At 39.3% G+C, this 19,946-nt stretch overlaps 1 protein-coding gene across 1 annotated transcript; it reads left to right on the top strand.

The window, feature by feature from the left end:
- Positions 1-811: 811 nt before the first annotated feature.
- Positions 812-10,899, top strand: letm2 (leucine zipper-EF-hand containing transmembrane protein 2). The gene is made up of 11 exons (XM_077522712.1): positions 812-1,081; positions 1,661-1,722; positions 3,923-4,448; positions 5,903-6,046; positions 7,401-7,544; positions 7,778-7,981; positions 8,055-8,174; positions 8,343-8,462; positions 8,593-8,676; positions 8,779-8,847; positions 9,998-10,899. The coding sequence occupies exons 2-11, from the start codon at positions 1,676-1,678 to the stop codon at positions 10,052-10,054; spliced, it is 1,515 nt and encodes a 504-aa protein (XP_077378838.1). The 5' UTR covers positions 812-1,081; positions 1,661-1,675; the 3' UTR covers positions 10,055-10,899.
- The last annotated feature ends 9,047 nt before the right edge of the window (positions 10,900-19,946 follow it).

Genomic DNA, 19,946 nt, shown 5'->3' with positions numbered 1-19,946 from the left:
AATTTTTTTTATCCAATTCGAGGAAAAATGTCAGTCAAAGACGCACACAAAGCGATTTCCCTCCTGAGCTGGGAAGGTGCGACAGTGCCTTGCTCAAGGGCACCTTAATCGTAGCCAGGAAGCAGTTTAACATCAAACAACTAGTTGTTGAACACCACTACATATTTCAGTATGGACCATTGCTCTGAATCTTCCATTAGCATCCCAAGGAGCTAAAATATGTAAATGCGTGATTAAATAATTTTCTTTTGTCTTAAACATCTCTTCAGGATGAGAGTGACGATATTTGATACATAAGCCTACAGTTTAAGAGATTATTTCCACAGAACTGAATACTGTAGGCTATCAGAAAAATAGTCATTGTTGTCTGTCGCTGTTGATTAAAATTAGACATTACCATGAAATATAATTAATACATTTTAAAAATGTTATCTCATTCTTGCTATTATTTCAGTTTAGTCTATTTTCTTAAAAATAAAAATCTCAATGCTCCACAGGAAGCTGCATCATTCTGATCCTATGCAGGCCAATGAAAGGCCAACAGAAAGTTGAGATCTTTGCACAGTCACCTATTGTATGCAATTTTTAAAAAGAAGTTTTTGTTGATTCTTTTGGAATGGATCAGTATCAACATACTATGAGCATAAATGCCGTATGGCTAATTTTCACGAGTTTGCTAATTACAATGCAAAACACACACTTCTGTTACTTTTAGTCCTGTAACGAGGCGTTTCAGTTCAATAAAAAAAATTATATAATTCCCTGACGTCACACTGACGATGTTGCGATCGTGGCACTTTTGCGCATGCGCAGTCAGCGCAGCAGGTTATCCTGCGTCTGTTGTTTTGGTGGAGTCGGTCAGTCGGAAAGAGGCACAGGCGGAGGAACCTCGACGATCTAGAAGCCGCTCCTAATTATTCTACCACTTTCAGTGGATTAATTAATCGCCATTTCGACCTCTGACATCGTCGTTCTTGTTTACAATGGCATCTTGTTGAGGATGGATCGTGCTTCTCACGTCGCACCGGAGAAGCATTTGAACGCCCAGTCAGCTGCGGTAGTTCGGTCATTGAAGTTGGAGGTGGGTAGGCTCGCCATTTCGCTCGCTAGCTTAGCGGGCTAGCATGACAAGCTAACCGGCTATAAACTGATAGTTGCGAGTATCAGATGAATGCAACATGACTTCTACTGTGTCTGTTATTAAGTACTAAAAATTTGTTTGACATGTGGTTTACGCTTTTACTCGATGTAGTCGCGATACCAGATTATTGTCCGACGCTCACGTGAGTGGAAAATAACCAAAATATTGCGAGTGTTGCTTGTTGACTTGCATGAGCGTGGAGTCCGAGTTACGTTGCGGCATCAAAGACTTACTTAATAAAGACTAGTTTAGTTTGAAATTATACGTGTATTCTAAACTGGCGACTATACGTTTATTGTAACATATATACTCATTTTAATGGCGATTTGAACCCATGGAATCCCGGATTTGACAAGTGGCAACTAATGTTATCCTAGTCACGTTTATTATTGTATAATGTTCAAGCCAACCAAGAAGCTCGCTTGGCATGTGCGAAATACATGCGCTTACTAATAAAGGTGTTCGATAATGGCGAGTTGTAATTGGATATCTTTCCTCCTCATGTTCCTGGCATCAAAGTGATCTACCCATGCAATGGCAGTTTTCAGCCACCAGGTGCTCTTTGCCGTTACAAGATCCAGGTAAGATCTTTCATTTAGTTCATTTACTATAACTCCTAATCCTCTGAAGCCACCTCTACACTGTAAAATGAAGTGGCGGATGTGCATTTTGTTTTGGGGACTGAAGCCACCTACCACCACTTCACAACATCACATTGCAGTTATAGGAACCATTGATACTATACAAAATTGTAATTATATTATGCTCAAACTGTCGCACATAAATCATCAATAATGTGACAAAAACAAAACATGTAAGTATAGTTGCTAGACAGGTTTTGTGTGTTGAACTTTTATTGTGCTGACCAAATAGTCAAAGGACACAACAATGCTTATGTTGTTGTGGGCCAGGTAGCTGACTGGCCCTGAGGCAAATTTGAAATTTCATTGGTTAAAGAGACAGTACCTAATGCTAATGTAGTTTAAGTTAAATCGGCCAGTATCAATATCACATATTTGCAATTTGGCACTCCTGGATGTGCATATTTACAGATTTCCCGGATTTGTAAGCACAATGTAGCCAAAATAGCCAAGAGTTACTTTAGCTTCTTTTATTACTCTGTATTTCCTGGTATCAGAAATGGAAGTATTGATTGATTAATTGATTATCAAATTAATCGCTAATTATTTTTGCAATTGATTAAATTGATTGAGACACTAGCCTCAGACTTAGACTTGACTTTATTGATCCCTTTGGGATGGCTCCCTCTGGGAAATTTACATGTCCAGCAGCAATGAGAACAGATAATAAAATAGAAAACAATTCAATCAATCAATAAATAAGGTTATTACACCAGAGATTGAATTAATAATGATAATAATAAAATAAAATAAAAAAAATAACAAAAAATTCAATCAATCTAAATGTTTGGGAATGTTTCACTTGTCATGGCAATGGAATTCATCCTCATTATTGCTTATAATCAATCTCATTGTATTAAAATGATTATTTTTTTGTTTAAATAATGCAGTGTTTCATTTTAAATTTTCCGATCTGCTGCACATTAACTCTGGTAATTATGTTTGAAGTAACTATGCTCAAGTTAAAAGTGAAAGGCGCTCACTCACGCAAGTTAATCATTTAAGTATATGAGACATGTAGGAAGATGTTACGTAAGCGTGTTGCTTGGTTTCAAGAATTCTGCTCAACTATATATAATTAAGATTCAATTGATTGTCTGAGGTTCAGTCCCCTCCAAAAGTATTGGAACGGCAAGGTGAATTCTTTTCTTTTTGTTGTATACTGAAGATTAGGGGTGTGAATTGCCTAGTACCTGACGATTCGATTCGTATCACGATTCACAGGTCACGATTCGATTCGATACCGATTAATCCCGACACGAATTTATAAGTCGATTGTTGCGATTTTTTTTCCTTCACATTTAGAAAATACTAATCAGTAAGCTTGTAGAGTGTAAGATTTATATGAAAATGTATTATTTATTTATCTGAAATTTCAGTCTTATAGAGGTTGTAATCTGTTTCATGTTTGAACAGCATTAAAATAAAATATTAAGGCTTAATGTTCCGTTCATATAGCATTCTTCCATGCTCAAGGTGCGACTCCTAACCCGAAGTCAGACGTTTTGTTGAATATTTTTCCATTAAAAATGGAAGTTTAAAAATCGATTCACACACACACACACACACACAAAAAAGGCAATGATGATAAGACGTTGAATCGGTAAGACTACCGAATGAACAATTCTGAGCTCTTAAAAAAAAAAAAAATCGATTTTTTTTTTAATTGATTCGAGAATCGCGCGATGTAGTATCGCGATATATCGCCGAATCGATTTTTTTTAACACCCCTACTGAAGATATTTGAGTTTCAGATCAAAAAATGAATATCAGACAAAAGTTATGAATTTCAACCAAATCCTTCAGTTTGGCGGCAAGTAAACGCATTTCCCACTTTGTCCACCATGTGAGTGTCAAAAGAGTCAATCCATTGAATGCCAAAGAACGCGGCAAGGCGTTTGAATAATCTGTTGCCATTATGCAACAAGAATTTTGAGTAGCTGCACCCTGCGAGTTTTGGCATTTTTCCATGAACTCAATTGCACCTGACACATAAGACCTAGCTGAGAAGTTCAATACTCTGCGTGTGTGCCCAGATGAAGTCAGATGAAATTTTCCAGTGCCTGCTTTGTCTTTGCTAGAATTCCAAATTACACGACTTTGCACCATATCTGACCAGTTTTCTCGTCGTTCGCCACAGGGGATCTTATTTGCTCTCTCAACGGCACAGCTGCTCCTCGCTGTCCTCCAGAGCCTACCTCCACATAGAACCTCCACGCAACATCTCCTCGTCAACAAACCCACTCAGGCACTCCCGCTACGGCCACCCCCGCTCTTACCGAGGCCGCGACCCGGGCTGCAGCCAAAGCTCCGCCCTGCTCGCCCGAGCTCTGCACACTTCCGTCGTTTGGCTCCAAGACATTCAAAACGGCGAGACTAAAACCTCAGCCCCTGCTCAGAATTCGCCGTCAGACGAGAAAAAGGACACTGCGGCCGCTGTCGCCCAACCGCATACGCCAGCGCCTCCGACGCCCGCCGCTGCCGCTCCTGTGCCCACAGCGCAGGAGAGGGTCGTGGTGAAGAAGGCTCTGTATCTCCGGATCGTCGACGAGCTGAAGCATTATTATAATGGCTTCCGGTTGCTTGGCATCGACACCACGGTTGCAGGCAGGATGGTGTGGAGTCTGCTGCACGGACAGATCCTCACACGCAGGGAAAGGAGACGGGTGAGAGGTTTTTGATTGATTCATGCATATATGCGCACCATAGTCTAAAGTTGAATTATTAATTTCAAAACACAATTTGTGTTGAGTTTGGTTAGTTAGCAAGTCTGCGTCTCAGTTTTGAAGTTAGGGGTCTGGTCTTCCTGTGTGCATCCTTGTGGGGTTTTTTCCTGGTACTCACATTCTAAAAACATTTAATTTTACAATATCACAGACAAAGTATTGCAAGTAGCTACCGCCCTGAAATGTATTTCCATTGCATTGGTAAACAAAAATGAAATTCATATTTTCTGAATAAAATTAAAATGTAGCATGACAGTAGCTGTATTTATTTCTAGAGATTATCTGATTATGGCCGGGCCGATTATCGGTAAATGCGATAAAGCTGGTAACTCACTGAACAATGCTTGCTTGCGAACGTAGCAAATTCAGGGTTTTCATCAGGATTTGTAGGGTGTTCACAGACATCAGGTTTTTACGTGTCGTAAAGACGTTTCAGACATATTCAGACAATTTTTCACCATCTGCAAAGATCTTTTGAAACCTTTTACCGACCCTGACAAAACCCCCAAATTAGCTACATTGGCATGCATTTGTCGCTCAGTGAGATACAAGAATCTTTTCATCAATCGAGTTTTAAATTTCCACTTTATAAAAATGCTGGAAACTCCCTACAGTTTTTATTTTTAAAAATTGGAAACCAAAATAAAATAAATTAAGAAATTCTGTTGAAATTTTGGAAAAGTATTTACAGTAGAAAACTTTAGGGAACTTTTAACTTGCTTAGTTTTTAATTTAGCTTAACACATACTGATGACCCTGGAAGTTCCCTGCAATTTTTGTTATAATTTTTAAATGAAGCTCCTTTTTTTTTTTTTTTTTTTTACTAATCTTTTCTCATTTACTACAAATGAATATGGGCTTAGTTGATTGGTTATCGGTTTTCTTGACTACTAATCTGTATTGCTATCACTACTTATTTCTCAAAATGAGTCACTACTTTTCCACTATTCTTCGCTTTATGAAGTAACGTCATAACTGAAACAAGCTAGCTAGTTAGCCATGTTACCTGCCTTATTTTCCCCTTTAAAATATTTTATTTGTTTAAATTAAGATGTATGTGTTTGAAGTCTCACTGCAGGTGTAAAAAGTTTCCATTTTTTTAATATGGGTCTCATTTATAGCACAAAACAAGTGGAATTAGAACTGCTGCATATTCTTTTTATATCCAGTCTGTTGAGTACTAAATTGCTCAATGAAGGACAGACCTGAGGTGAACTGTTTGACGTATGGCGTAAGCAGCACATGTATGCAGGAATGTGAGCGCAATCTGTATGGGTGGCATACTTGAACTATATTTGACCCATTGCACTTCCCAGAATTTGCATATATCAATGCACCTCAAGATGTGTGCCGAAAGGAAAAAGTACCATGATGTTTTGTTTTTGTGTTCACAGCTGATGAGGACGTGCGCCGACCTCTTTCGCCTGGTACCCTTCATGGTGTTCATTATCGTCCCCTTCATGGAGTTTCTCCTTCCCGTCTTCCTCAAGCTATTCCCAGACATGCTGCCCTCCACCTTCGAGACAGAGTCCAAAAAGGCATGTGGACATATATACACACACACACATGGCCTTAGCAGCCGGTTCACTCTGATGATTATGTAACTTCAGATATGGCTGCCGGTGCAAGTATGTCTGGCCGCAGAGTCAGCTTACTGATCTTATCAAAGCAGTTTTCTTTGGAAGTCATGGCACATTGTGCACGCCCACAAGCACTTTTAATCTCTTGTAAAGTAGTGTCACCCTGATGGTTGTTATTGAGCATGCCTCAGTGGCTCAGATATGCAACTGGCCTCTCTTGGAGAAGTCTGACCTCCACCACGGCCTGCTATGACCTCATGAGATGCATGCAAAGTTTCAAAAACAGACCTGGAGATGCTGACGACAGTGTAGGATGATGGTGTCAAACTCATGTTAGCTCAGGTGCCGCATGGAGGAAAATATATTACCAAGTGGGCCGCAACGGGAAAATAACAGTATATAACTTTAAAACAATTGCTGTCGTTTATACGCAGTTTTTGTGGACCAGCCCTAAATTACGGAGCTCAACTGTCATCATATTGTTCCGAAAAATTGCACGAATGCAAATGGAACACACACAACAATTTGCTGGTATACGTTCCGGACGTGTTAAATCTACCTGCTGTGCATATATATATATATATTGTTCCCAGAATGCATTGCGTGGCGCAGTTAATGACGTTCTAAGTGTAATTTGTGTCATATTTAACACGTTTATGTCGGTCTATTTAAAATAATAATAATGATAATAATAATAATTAAACAAACCGTAACTTTACGTTGTGTGTAAAATAATGACATCCAAGACGATTCCCCCGTACAAGTTGCATTGCTCATCTGAGGACTGCTTGTGAACGTACAAATTTATTGTTTTGATTGTGGACGGCTGATTAATTAGTCAGACTTTACAATTTTATTATATTTTATTTTACAAAATCATCTCGTGGGCCTGATCTGGCCCACGGGCCGTATGTTTGACACCCCTGGTGTAAAGTTCCTAATCTCGTGGTTGGTGGCATCATTACACGTAGGTGCATAGCAATTGATTAATTTGAATTTATTAATTCATTTTTGTACTTGAAAAAGTGAAGCTGTTATACAGATTTAAAATTCATTCCTAATTTCCATAATACAAAAAATTTTGCCTGTGTGTAATAAAATGTTTTTTTTTTTTTTTTTTTTTTTTTTTTTTTTTTTTTTTAAGCTGTAAACTGTAATTATCAAAATTTCACTGTGTGTAAGTGAATATAAATAAGCCTTTATCGGAGTGGATGTTGCGTGCTGCAATGAATTGGTCCTGAAGCTACCCTGGAAACAATCAAACAAAAGAAAATCAGCTACCGTAATATTTCCACCATCTCCTGTTGTGCAGGAGGAGAAGCAGAAGAAGGGCCTGGCTGCAAAGTTGGAACTTGCCAAGTTTCTGCAAGAAACCATTGCTGAAATGGCTCGAAGGAACAAGGCCACAGCTCAGAGTGAGGACGAGACTCAGCGCTTCTCCACATACGTTCAGCAGGTACATTATAGAGTAGTATTAGTATGTTCGCTTGTCTTGTTGCATATGAGTTTGAAGTCACCGTCATTCATTTGTTTGTGAAGCCGTTTCATGTTTTTGAATTGCTACAGTACTAAAACCAAAACAAAATGGCGCCACAGTGTTGTTTTCTATCTGCTGACCAATCAACAGTCATCATATCGGAATCTGCTGGCCCATCTCGTTTCACACGAACGTCCATGTGTCCATGTCAGGTCCGGGGCACCGGCGAGCAGCCCACCACCAAGGACATAGTCCGCTTTTCCAAGCTGTTTGAGGACGAGCTGACGCTGGAGCACTTGGAGCGCCCCCAGCTGGTGGCCCTGTGCAAACTCCTGGAGCTGCAGCCCATCGGCACCAACAACTTGTTGCGATTCCAGCTGATGTTGCAACTCAGGACCATCAAGTCAGACGATGAGGTGAGAGGATGAACGACAGCCTCTTCCGTACATCCGAATGGGTATTTTAATTTTTTTGTGTGTTTTTGTACAGATGATTGCGGCAGAGGGTGTATCGGCAATGAGCGCGTCAGAGCTGCAGGCAGCTTGTCGCAGCCGTGGAATGAGATCTCTCGGTCTTACCACAGATCAGCTTCGTCTGCAACTGCAACAGGTAAGCAAGCAGAAACTGATGCAAATGAAAGTACTTGGACACAACCAGAATCTTTGTGCTTTAACATCCTGTGGCGATTTTTCATTTTTCTCATATCGTTTTCTCAAAAAGTGACAATGTAGATTCTTAAATTATTTTGTAAACTAATGCTTGACTCCCAAAATCCAGTGGCTGGACCTACACCTGAATGAGAATGTTCCTCCATCGCTGCTGCTGCTCTCAAGAGCCATGTACCTAACTGACATCAAACCCAAGGCCCCAGTCATCCCGCCTGTACCCAAACTTGAGGTTCGAACGCATGAAAAATTACATTTGCCGTTACCAAGCAAGATTTTCGCAACATTTTGTTCAAGTATTGATTTGTTCATACAAACCAAATGTAAGACACTGATGAATTTCTTGGCTGCTATCATCACAGAAAAGCACTCCAGTAGAGACTAACGGCACAAACAGGACCTCAGACCTGCTGTCGGACCCTGCGCTCATCATCAAAGACGGGCCGGTCCGTAACACGCATCACCACATAAGATCGGCTGGATTGAGTGCAGTTTCTTAAATCTGTTGCTACCCAAACAATTTTGTCTCATTTGTCTTTGTGCTACAGGCGGAGGAGATAAGGAACAAGACTCCTGTCATGCCAGACAAACCTTTAACTGCTGCTGAAGTCCTGCAGGTGATGCCTCCTTTTATTATGAAATCTCTTATACTCTAATATAATAGTGAGGTTTGTATCGACACTAATGTGATGTAAGACAAAGCAGTAAAGCAAGGATTAGCAGACTAGTTGCTCATCCAATTAAGCCTTCCTGGCTTTGGTCTTTCACACATAACATGCTAGCTAGCCCTCGTACTTAGAGCACATTTCTTATTTCGGATAATACGTCGCTCTTCATTAAAATAAAATGTAGAATTGTGAGGTTGTTGGGAGACGGAATGTTCAGTCTACTGGTCTAACAAATGCACAAGCACGCATGTAAAAGTTCAATCGTAACTTTGATCGGTGTGGGATCTCAAAATAGCATCTATTTATAGAGCCGTCGCGATCACCCACACTCGCTGTAAAGTTACTTTGTTTAACTCCACAGTCTCTAAAAGCTTTCCTAATGCTTTCAAAAAACCATTAAAGCTGCTCTGGAGATGATTAAGTGTGTTAAATACTTAATCCGTTTATCTATCAGCTTGTCTTCCTTTTTTATTTTGGGAAAGTGGTTTGTTGATTATGTAATGGAAATTTCATTGTCAGTTTATTCAAATGTTTCCATTCCATTTCTATCCACCGACCAGCCACACAATATTATGACTGCTAGCATGATATCCAATAATTAATTTTACATGCTAATGTTTGGTTTTAATTCCTGTTGTCAGTTTTTTTAAAAAGGTATTTAACACATTTTCGAAAGTATTTCTGTTCCAATAAATCTGGACAGAGCTTCTTGCGTGATCATTTATACGCCGACTACTCAAACTACCTGCCATGACACATTTTTAAAATGTGCCAGTTAACTTGTTTATATTGTAGCTAGCTACCATCTTGTATTTTATTTACCTTTTCTGTTAAGCTCCAGCGTTGAGACAGTCAAGGCAATGCATCTGGTTTCAAATAAACAAATTCTAGCTAGCTATCCCATACAGTAACCATTTCCTAAAAGGCTATCACTGTGACACTGATGCGATGGTTAGCATGGTTTGTTAGCATTAAGCTAAACACACTTATAAGGCACAACTGTGAGGTTGCTATAAAATGCCCAATATGAAGTTGTATTTATTTAAACTTCAACCATGCGTGGCAATAAACTTTAAGCTTTTTGTTGTTTCTCTGGCAGGCAAAAGCGGCAACCGAAGTGTCCCAGAAGAGCAAGATGAGCGCTAACGGTGTCTAAAGAAGAATGCAGGCGTCTGGACTTAAAAGGGGAGATGAATTTAGGCAGCCCAGAGCCTTTAACAAGGACGCCGCGCTCAATTTGTTTACACCTCCCGCAGCGGGTCGCTGAAGATGTTAACTGTAGATGATGCGATGGTGCTCTGGATTCCACGTTTCTGTACCCCATTACCGCTCTTTCCCGTAACAGCTTGACGTTTCACTTAGCTTATAGGTTCTTGACTCAGTTTAATCTAATGTATCCAAACCTCGTATGGTGCAGCCTGGCCACGGTGACTCCCTTTTCTTCCACATGGATTGCTCCTCCTGTAAATTTGTAAATGTGTATATTATGATTTGTGTCTTACGTTACGGCAGCAGCTCTGTACAGTTTGCTATGCAAACTCACGAAATGGTCGACGCTCCCGTTGTTAGCAATTTTCTCGCTCGTCGGTTGCTCCTGTTCAACACGTGAGACAGAGAAATACTTGACCCGTCCAACTCCGTCCTTTTCTCTGCCAACAGGACCATGTTGGCCATGTCGAGCCCTGTAAGTTCCATCAGTTGACTGGAACAGGTTCCATGGCGCATGGTGCTGTAGTTATCGCAAGACTGGTGTTTAGAGAGAGAGTTCACTCCTTTCACACAGACAAGACTGAGGCAAAGTCTAGTCTGCCTTATTTTAGTTGAATATACTGCAGTGTATTGTTTTAAGATAGCGATGCTTGGTTTTCATGAAGCTAAAGAGAATATACTTGATGTTATTCAGAAATTCTATTTATGAGAGATCTTAAAACTCAGAATAATAATGCATTATTTTTGTATGTGCTTTAAAAGGATGTATAAGTGTAATACAGTTTAGAGTGATTTAATCGTCCCTGCTCCTTCCTTTGTTGAACACGTGGATATCACTACAGGATCAATTTTCTGTTTATCCATAGTCACATGTCAGCAGTAGATAACTGATGATGCGACGCTCATCTGCTGCTAGTTTTCCCGATTTTAAACTCGTTAGTACTATGTACTGCTTCATTAAACTATATATGGCTATTGAAAGTAAATTTTACACTACTGTAATTGTATTTCGGTTATTTAGCAGCATTTCTGAACCACCACAGATGCCAGTTTGCTTGCTGTCGACTGTTGAGAGAGCATACGGCAAGGCACCAAGACTGCAAGTAATTTTCTGTCCAGCAGGTGGTGCCACATGCACGAAGGAAAATGCAAAGTCTGACAGTTTAGTATTTTACACGGACAAAAAAAAGATTACAAATAGACAGGTAAGCGAGGTAGCCGGTGTTACCTGGTTTGTTTAATTAGAGACCCTTCCAGCTGACGTCACTGCTTAGCTTCCGCTGCTCATCACGGAGGGCAAACATCCCATAACAAGTGAATGGAGAGAGCTTGATTTTCGGCGAGCATTTTCTTTAAAAGGTGGGAAATATGTCAAATGTCACAAAAAAAACGTCCCGAGTAGGACACTACATTACTGCGACTCATTGAAACCAGCCGTTTGGGGACGCTAGCTACAAAAAAAGACGTTTGTTGGAAAGCGAAGTGGAAGTGGAAGCTTTTAAGGGCCGTGCCTTACCACTGCAGGGGGCGCACTTAAACGTGACGTCACACTGGAAGGGTCTATAGCAGGCAGACCCGTCACCAGAAAGAAATTGTAGGGGGGGGGGGGCATTACCTTTTTTTGGGGGGGGGGGGGGGGGAGACACTATCAACCTAAATCTAATGTTCATCAGGTTGAACAGCGGCATTGTGACAACTGCAAAAGTGTTCAGAAATATTTTCTGTCACTTAAAAGCGGCAGTTCGTTCTGAAATCTAAAAGACAAACTGAAAAAAAAATGTGTAGTTCATTTTGCATTTATTCAACTCAAAAGTTCATTTGAAACAAATCCACTCTTCACTTCTGTAAACAACTATGTCCGAATGAATGACTCTGTGACCCAGCCCCTTCTATCTGGAATTGGCTAGCAGTTGCCTTCATTTGCGTGTTGATTAGGGCTGTACGATATGGACAAAATTTCCTTTCATTTTTGCCAGACATCTCTATTCTTTGATCTTTGACTCAGCATGAGACTTCACATCATTTTACTTTTTTTTTTATGGTGCCTTCTGTATTTTGTGTTATTTTATTTCTGTACTTGTACAGATTTTTTTTTTTTTTAGTATTTTATTTGCGTGTATACTTATCTACTTATATTTTCTCTAATTTTATTTTGTGTTATTTTATTTCACTTGTGTCTACTAAAAGACTAATTTCTATTCCATGCACAGCACTTTGTATGCAGCAATGGCTGTTTTAAAGTGATTTCGAAATAAGGTTGAGTTATGTCGATGATATACAGAAACAACATATGGGTTCAGTGAAAAACTTAGCAGAATATCAATCCAAAAGGATGCGCAAAGTGCTGTTTTTTTTTAATTAGAACTTAGTGACAGTCATCAACATGAACAAACTTGGCAATAAAAAAAGAGAATTCAACTCACATTGTACTGCAACTGCTTTAGTGATAAATAATTTTATGCTCCTTAGTTGTTGTGTATGTGTGACTGCTTGGGTCTGTGAACAGCATACTGCGTATTGCTACAATTCATCCGTGCTGTGTGGCTTGACTAATTAAAATAAAAGTTTGACACTCACTTGTAAACGTAACCAGTGGACTCAGGATTCCCATTGATGTCAACTGTGTGATCCCTCCTGATCCTGATTGTCATTGGCTTGCTTAGTTGTCAATCACAGCCAAACTTGAAAGGAGGTATGTGGTTGGCTGGCACGCCATGCTTGACTTAAAACAGAAGGCGCATGTTTACGTTACTGATAGGAAGAATAGTTGGTGAGTCATCTTGCTAGGGCGGGCACGGCTGACTGACAGGGCGGGCACGGACCCCCAAGGCCTGCCCATGGCGACGGGTCCGATAGCAGGGATGGCGCGATCCGGTCCTAGAGGGCCGCAGTCCTGCAAGTTTTGGATATCTATAAAATCTAGAGGACTCCAGCCCTCGAGGACCGCAGTTTGCCACCACTGGAGTATAAGTTAAATATTAGAGATGCTTCAATACTACTTTTTATGAGACTGCGTACATGTATGTACGTACTTGAGTGAAATGTTTTAACCAAAATATTGTAAAAACAAACATTTCTATATGATCACATTAGTTTGATTCAAGTCCAACAATTTTACTGTAAAGCAACAACAACAAAAATCTGAAGAGCTATTTTAAGTGAGCCGAGCCATAAGGTCCGGTTGTCCAAAAATAGCCGGAATTCCCATCACTACCCCAAATGCACCGCCGAACTGTGTGCCAGTGCGTCTTCCAAATATTCCTATGGATTGGGCCTGGATGACATCCTGGTGTCGCTTGTGTGCCATCTTTAGACCTTGGTGCAAGCTGACCTCTGCTCTGGGCGTCAGTGTGGCTAAGATGAGCACACACATGGCTCCCGTCACTTTCAGCAGTCTGGACATGTCGGTTAACCTTTAAGGGCAAATTTTGAGGAACAGTTCTCAGTATGATACAATGCACCGCTGGACACAATGAGGACGACAATAACAAATATTTAGTACAGTTCTCATGTGTAATCCAGTTAATGTATGATGTTGCTCTCACCTTTTCGCTCGCTTCAAGCAGCTCGTTGGTGTAGTAAGTAGTAATCTGCTGTATCCCTGACCATAACTCTTAAGTACCCCTTCTCATGTTGACTGAACAATGTTTGGGAATAATATTTATTGTTCCCATGGTTGATTTTTGGATTATTAGTGTGTTTGAGTAAGCTGTTAAGATGCAAATTTCCCCATTGTGCGACAAATAAAACTCTTCTCAATTGTATTCCTGGCGCGGGGCCAAATTGTCACTTTTCAGGAGGCCTCAAAAACGGCATGTTTGTTCAACCATTATCATTGCATCATCAAAGAGAGCCATTTTCAGCACATTAGATTGGTCAATAATTCGTAAGAATAACACCTCATTGTAAAAATAAATTACAAAAAAAAACAAAAAACTGCTGTTTTTACAGAAGGAAAAAACAAACAAACAGCAATGGTTACCGAAAAAAATCTATTTAAAAAAAAAAAAAAAAAAGACATGTTGCAATTTGCAAATCTAAACAATTTACCAATATAATGCAAGCTAAAGGTGACAAAATGTTGCTTTTATTTTCAGAATAAGCTGATTTACAAAGGGTGCTCCATTCACATTCAACTTCAATGCAATTGTCAAATGTCAAATTTAGGTCTGTCATTGGAAAGAAAGGGCAGTTTGATGAGATCACCATTTTTTTTTCTACCCTGGTTAGTTGAAGCAAAACTTGCTACTATCAAAGCATTTCTGTAACAATCTGCATACATCAATACATTTTATTAATCAGCATCTCGGTGAATATGATGCAGTTTATTTGAATGTGCACACTAAAAACGGTTGGGTTAAAAATATATATATATTTTTTTGCATTATTCAATTAACCCAAAAAGTTGGGCCAAATAAAGAACCAACAAACAACTCAAAAACATGGCTTGCTTTGTGGGTTATTGAATTTGAACCAACTTTTTGGGTTAAATAGCTCAAAACGTTGGTTTGAATCAATTTGTTGCAATTCAATTGGGTTATTCAATTCACCCCAAAAGTTGGGTGAAATGAATAACCCACACACAACCTTTAAAAATGTGTCACTTTGAGGGTTATTTATTTAATTTGACCCAACTTTTTGGGTTAAATCATGTGGACAAATCAGTGGCAAAAATTCAAAGTGTTATCTTATTATTATTATTTTTTTAATTTTGTATTTATTATTTATTTATTTTTGTTGGGGGGGGGGTATTTTTGGCAAAATTGCCCTAGTGATAAGGGTTTTAAAAAATTGGGTGAAATTACATGAATAACCCACAAATCAACCCAGTTTGTTGGGGTTGCTTTGTGGGTTATTAATTGGACCCAACTTTTTGCTTTGACTAAATAACTCAAATGAATTGAGCCAACCCAATTTTTTTTTAGTTATTTATTTGTGTGTTGTTTTGTTGTAAAATAACTCAAAAAGTTGGGTTGGCCCATTCTTGACTTGACCCAATTTGGGTTATTTTTGACCCAATTGTTTTTAAAGTGTATTTTTTTCTCATGTTATTGGATAAATGTTGATTCCAAACTCGTATAGCTGGCACATTTGCAAAATATTTATGTAATCATGCGAATGAAATGTTAATCTTTCCTCAGTTATTTTTTTAAATACTAATATACTGTATTTCATAGTTTTGCAAGTGACAGTGACCTTGATTCCTGTACATGACATGCAGGGTGACACAATTCCACTCCAGTTCTCTGAGATTGTTCAGCCACGGTGGCGATTTTGTAAGACTGAAATATCTTCATGGAGAAGAATAAATATTTGAGGGATGAAGAACATGGCTCAACCGGTTGCTTGATCAAACACATTAATCTTCCATTAGTCTTCCTAAATTAGATGTAGAACAGCACATTTTGACCATTTTCAAACAGTTTTAAGTCACCAGAGGGCATTTAAGTGTTACAATCGGTGGTACAACTTCTCACACCAACACAAACGAGCTGCTGTATTTCCAAATTCTCACAGGGGCCCTGAGAGAATGCCAAAAAAAGCCACTTGATGGTTAAGGTTCTCCTTTTTAAAATGGGAGGGGGTACATATAGACCCTTCCAGTGTGACGTCACATTTAAGTGCACCCCTTGCGATGGAGGGCAGGACATTAATTTGTTTGTTAGCAGCTAGCAAGCTAAGATAGCTTGAAAACTTCAATATACAGCAAGACAAATATATTCGGACACAAACGATTTAATGAATGACAATTTACACCATGAAAGTAGTGATCGACTTACTATTTCATGCAAAAACAAGATACCTTAAGCTTCCGCTTCCACTTTGCCTTCCAACAAACTCCTTTTTTTGTAGCTAGCGTCCCCAAACGGCTGGTTTCAATGAGTCGCAGTAATGTAGTGTCCTACTCGGGATGTTTTTTTGTGACACTTGACATATTTCCCACCTTTTAATGAAAACGCTTGCCGAAAATCAAGCTCTGTACATTCATTTCTTATGAGATGTTTGCCCTCCTTGAGGCGCAGCGGAAGCTAAGCAATGACGTCAGCTGGAAGGGTCTGTACATCTTGTACCACTACCGCTGATAACCGCCGTTTCTGAACCACTGGTGTTTTGGACCAATCACAGAGTGACATTGTGCTTGGGGGCGGGATATGTAACTGTGACGAAACCAGGAAGCCAGTGCCGCAGCTAACAAACAAACCTAACATGGACGAATGGACGCTATACAATTAATTCTGTTCTCGCAGAAATACTCACCGTTTCCTTGTTTGAATGTTGAACAGCGAGAGGCGCTTCGTTCATTTCTAGCTGGTAAGATGTCCGTGCTTTTTCACCCTTCGGCAAGAAGGAACACGAAATTTTCACCCGTGGCCGTGATTGGTTAAAACAAAGGCGTAGAATGTCGCATCGTCCAATCAGCTCGAATTATTGTACAGAATGTCCCGCCTGTTCCCGACAAAATTACAATTACTGTGGAGAGGTACCAGATAGATTTATCATTATCCATCTGGCTTTGCCAGAATCCACCAAAACTCTCTCTCTCTCTCTCTCTCTCTCTCTCTCTCTCTCTCTCTCTCTCTCTCTCTCTCTCTCTCTCTCTCTCTCTGTCATGTTACTTTGTCATGTTGTCAATGGTTAACCTCTATGGACAAACTATTAGGAACAGAAGTGCAAATTACTGTATTAGCAACAGAACTCAGTTTGACACAGTACATTATTGGACATAAATAGTAAATATTCTCCACCAATTCTGATGTAGAATCCAGTTCATCTCACCTTTTTGTTCTGTGGGTGAAAAAAACCCCTGCTCATTGATATTTGAGTGGCAAGTCATCTACTGCATCACTGACGGTAACACTTCAAATATCTCGTCTCTTGTTGATTTAGCAGTCTGTTTGTCCATTGATGGAATACAATGTGTTTATTCCAGGATGATTCATGGAATATTAAAGTATTTGATCAAGCAGCCGGTTGAGATGTGTTCATCTTTCTTTGTGTTTTATTTTTGTTTTTAAAGACTAAGTAAGTAAGATATGTTATAGCTTTGTGAAAGGACAATGACCACTGTGGCTAAATACCACGAATTACCTGCAAATGCTTGTCCTCAAAGTCCGGTTCATCAATTCAATAAATGTGTCAGTCGTATCAAGATGACAAGTCTATGTATCATTGTTTAAAGAGAAAACAGTCAAAATGCTTATAGTCATGTTGTCAATATAACACTAGTCTGGAGGGATGTAAACCTCACACGAGTTTGAGTTGTTTCTTAAGATACAAATGTCAAGGAAGACAAATTTAAGCGCCAGCTCCTAATTTCAATATTTTGTAAAAATGTAATTCATGTTTGTAAATGAATTGTTTAGAACCTTGGAAATTGTTGCTGTTAATCTCAGGGGGCGGCTCTTTTGTCACTTGCTGTAAACTAAAAATGACATCACAGTAGCTCTGGGATCAGGTAGCGACCATGAAAACCACATTTCTTGATTCTTGCAATAGAATCCCGACATGCAGAGTGTTACAATTCCACTCCAGTCCTGTAGAATTGTTCAGCCAAGGTGGCCATTGTCCTCTTTGCAAAACTATGACATATCTTCAGGGAGAAAGAGAAAATACTTGAGGGAAGATAAAACATCTCATCCGGTTGCTTCAATAATATTCCATGAATCATCCTAAACAATAAGATATAATTGGAAAAACAGACGGTTAAATCAACAAGAGAAGATGTATTTAAAGCGTTCGTGTCAGTGGTGCAATACTTCTCACTCCAACACCAACGAGCTGTTTCAGCTTCAACCTGTGGGGCGAAAAGGTAAGAAGAATATCATACGTTAAATTCCACACCAGAATTGTTACTAAATAGTTCTTTCTAGTGGTGTAATGTCTCATACTGAAATCCGTTCCTAAAATTTTGCCCTTAGAGGTTAACCAACATGTCCAGACTGCTGAAGTTCACCCTGACAGTGGCCATGTGTGTGCTCATCTTAGCCACGCTGACGTCCGGCAGAGATGCCCAATTCAGTGGCAGTGGCAGTGGTGTGGTAAAGCATCCACGACTTCAAGGCGTCATCCAAGCCCGATCCAGTGGAATTGTCAGACTCGCAGGGAAAGGAGACAGATCAGGATGAATGCGGTCAAATACAGCAAAACAAGAGAGAACAAGTTGTTCAAGTGCAAATGAAATGTCCTGCAATGTAACTGCATCAATTCTGTTCTCCTCTACATGAAAAATAAAATGAATTTTACAGCGCATCACACAAGTTTGAGGAATTCCTTCTGAATGGCATGCACAAGTTGCAAAATTAACAAAAAGAAAGCTGTTTAAGTGCCAGCTCTTATTGATTTAATTTTATTACAATGAAATATCTTAACTCATTCACTGCCAATGACAACTATAGACGTCAAAAATGCAAGCAAACAGCCAGTGTTAATTTTGGAGAAAAAAAAAAAAAAAAGAAAGAAAATTAAAAATTAAAATTTTAATTAAAAAATTAATACATTTTAATTTAGTTTTAGTTATAGTCTTCTGACTAAATTTAATTAAAGCCTTAGTCATAACTCAGTCGCCTGATTGTATTTTAGTTTTAATCCAATTTTAGTCAACAAAAATAAAGAGCAATTTTAGTCGACTAAAATTGGCTTTTGGAGGCCGGGACCCAGTATGTGGTCTCAGTAAGACCAAGACCGATCACAAGAACGTCAACGCCCGTGTTGTAGGGTAACAGGAATCCGTTCTACGCACGATGGTAGCACTTAGCAATGAAATTGTTGTCATTGTTGTTATTAATAACAACAATGATTAATAACTATGAATGAAAACAATGAAAAAGTAAAACTAAATTCAAATTTCTTGTCAAAATTTGCACTGGCTGTTTGCTTGGATTTTTGGCGTCTATAGTCGTCATTGGCAGTGAATGAGTTAAGGGGGAAAAAACAAACTAGCCTACTTGAGGAAAGATAAATATATCATCTGGTTGCTTTATCAGACACATTAATATTGCATGAATCATCCTTGGAACAATAACATTTTATTAGACCAATTGACAAACAGTGTTCGGTCAACATGAGAAGGAGTATTTAAAACCGTCAGATTATTTCTCACATCAACACCAACCAGCTGCCTCAGCTTCAACCTGTGAAGCGAAAAGGTGAGAGGAACATCATACATTAACTGGTCCACACTAGAACTGTACTTGATACATTAATCTTAATTCAGTCCTGGTTGTGGCCGGTGGTGTACAAAATGTTCGGCCACCTCATTTGTGGGAGACCACAAGGTTTGCTTGTTCTTTAAAGAGAGCACTATGTGTTGAGTTTTCTGGTTTACAGAACATCAAATGATAGGATTTATAATGGGAGTCAATGGGCCAAAAAATGGCATTTTTTCCTCCAGCGTAGTGTAAATTTTCCTCTCCCGTTTGCAATAATTTAGAAACTACACCACGGTGCAATTTCATTTTATGACTATTTGGCTGAAATTTCAGCTTCCTCGTGTTTAAAAAGATGCTTTGACTGTGGCGTAACACATGCATAAAAAAAAAAGCCAAAACACTAACAAATACCAGCCATTTTTCATGGTTTTCTTGATAGTAACAAAACAAAAACAAAACATCAAAAACTATGGCATCGTTCTCTCGTCTTTTTAGGCATTCCATGTTTTCTGTGTCATCACGTTGCACATTTAATGGCATTAAAATGCACATGCCGATTAGTGTATTGTTTCATACTGAAATCTGTCCCTAATATTTTGCCCTTTGAGGTCAACCAACATGTCCCAACTGCTGACAGTGGCCATATGTGCGCTCTTCTTAGCCACACTGACACCCAGTGCAGAGGCTTGC

The sequence above is a fragment of the Festucalex cinctus genome, chromosome 5 (genome assembly GCF_051991245.1).
Source record: "Festucalex cinctus isolate MCC-2025b chromosome 5, RoL_Fcin_1.0, whole genome shotgun sequence".
Taxonomy (NCBI): Eukaryota; Metazoa; Chordata; class Actinopteri; order Syngnathiformes; family Syngnathidae; genus Festucalex; species Festucalex cinctus.
This window is presented reverse-complemented; position numbering and strand designations above follow the sequence as displayed.

Bases quoted from the DNA above. Each gene is read 5' to 3' on its own strand.
- letm2 (XM_077522712.1), top strand. From the start codon at position 1,676: ATGGCAGTTTTCAGCCACCAGGTGCTCTTTGCCGTTACAAGATCCAG. The intron at 4,449-5,902 runs GTGAGAGGTTTT...TTGTGTTCACAG, and splicing joins CACGCAGGGAAAGGAGACGG to CTGATGAGGACGTGCGCCGA. The intron at 7,982-8,054 runs GTGAGAGGATGA...GTTTTTGTACAG, and splicing joins CCATCAAGTCAGACGATGAG to ATGATTGCGGCAGAGGGTGT.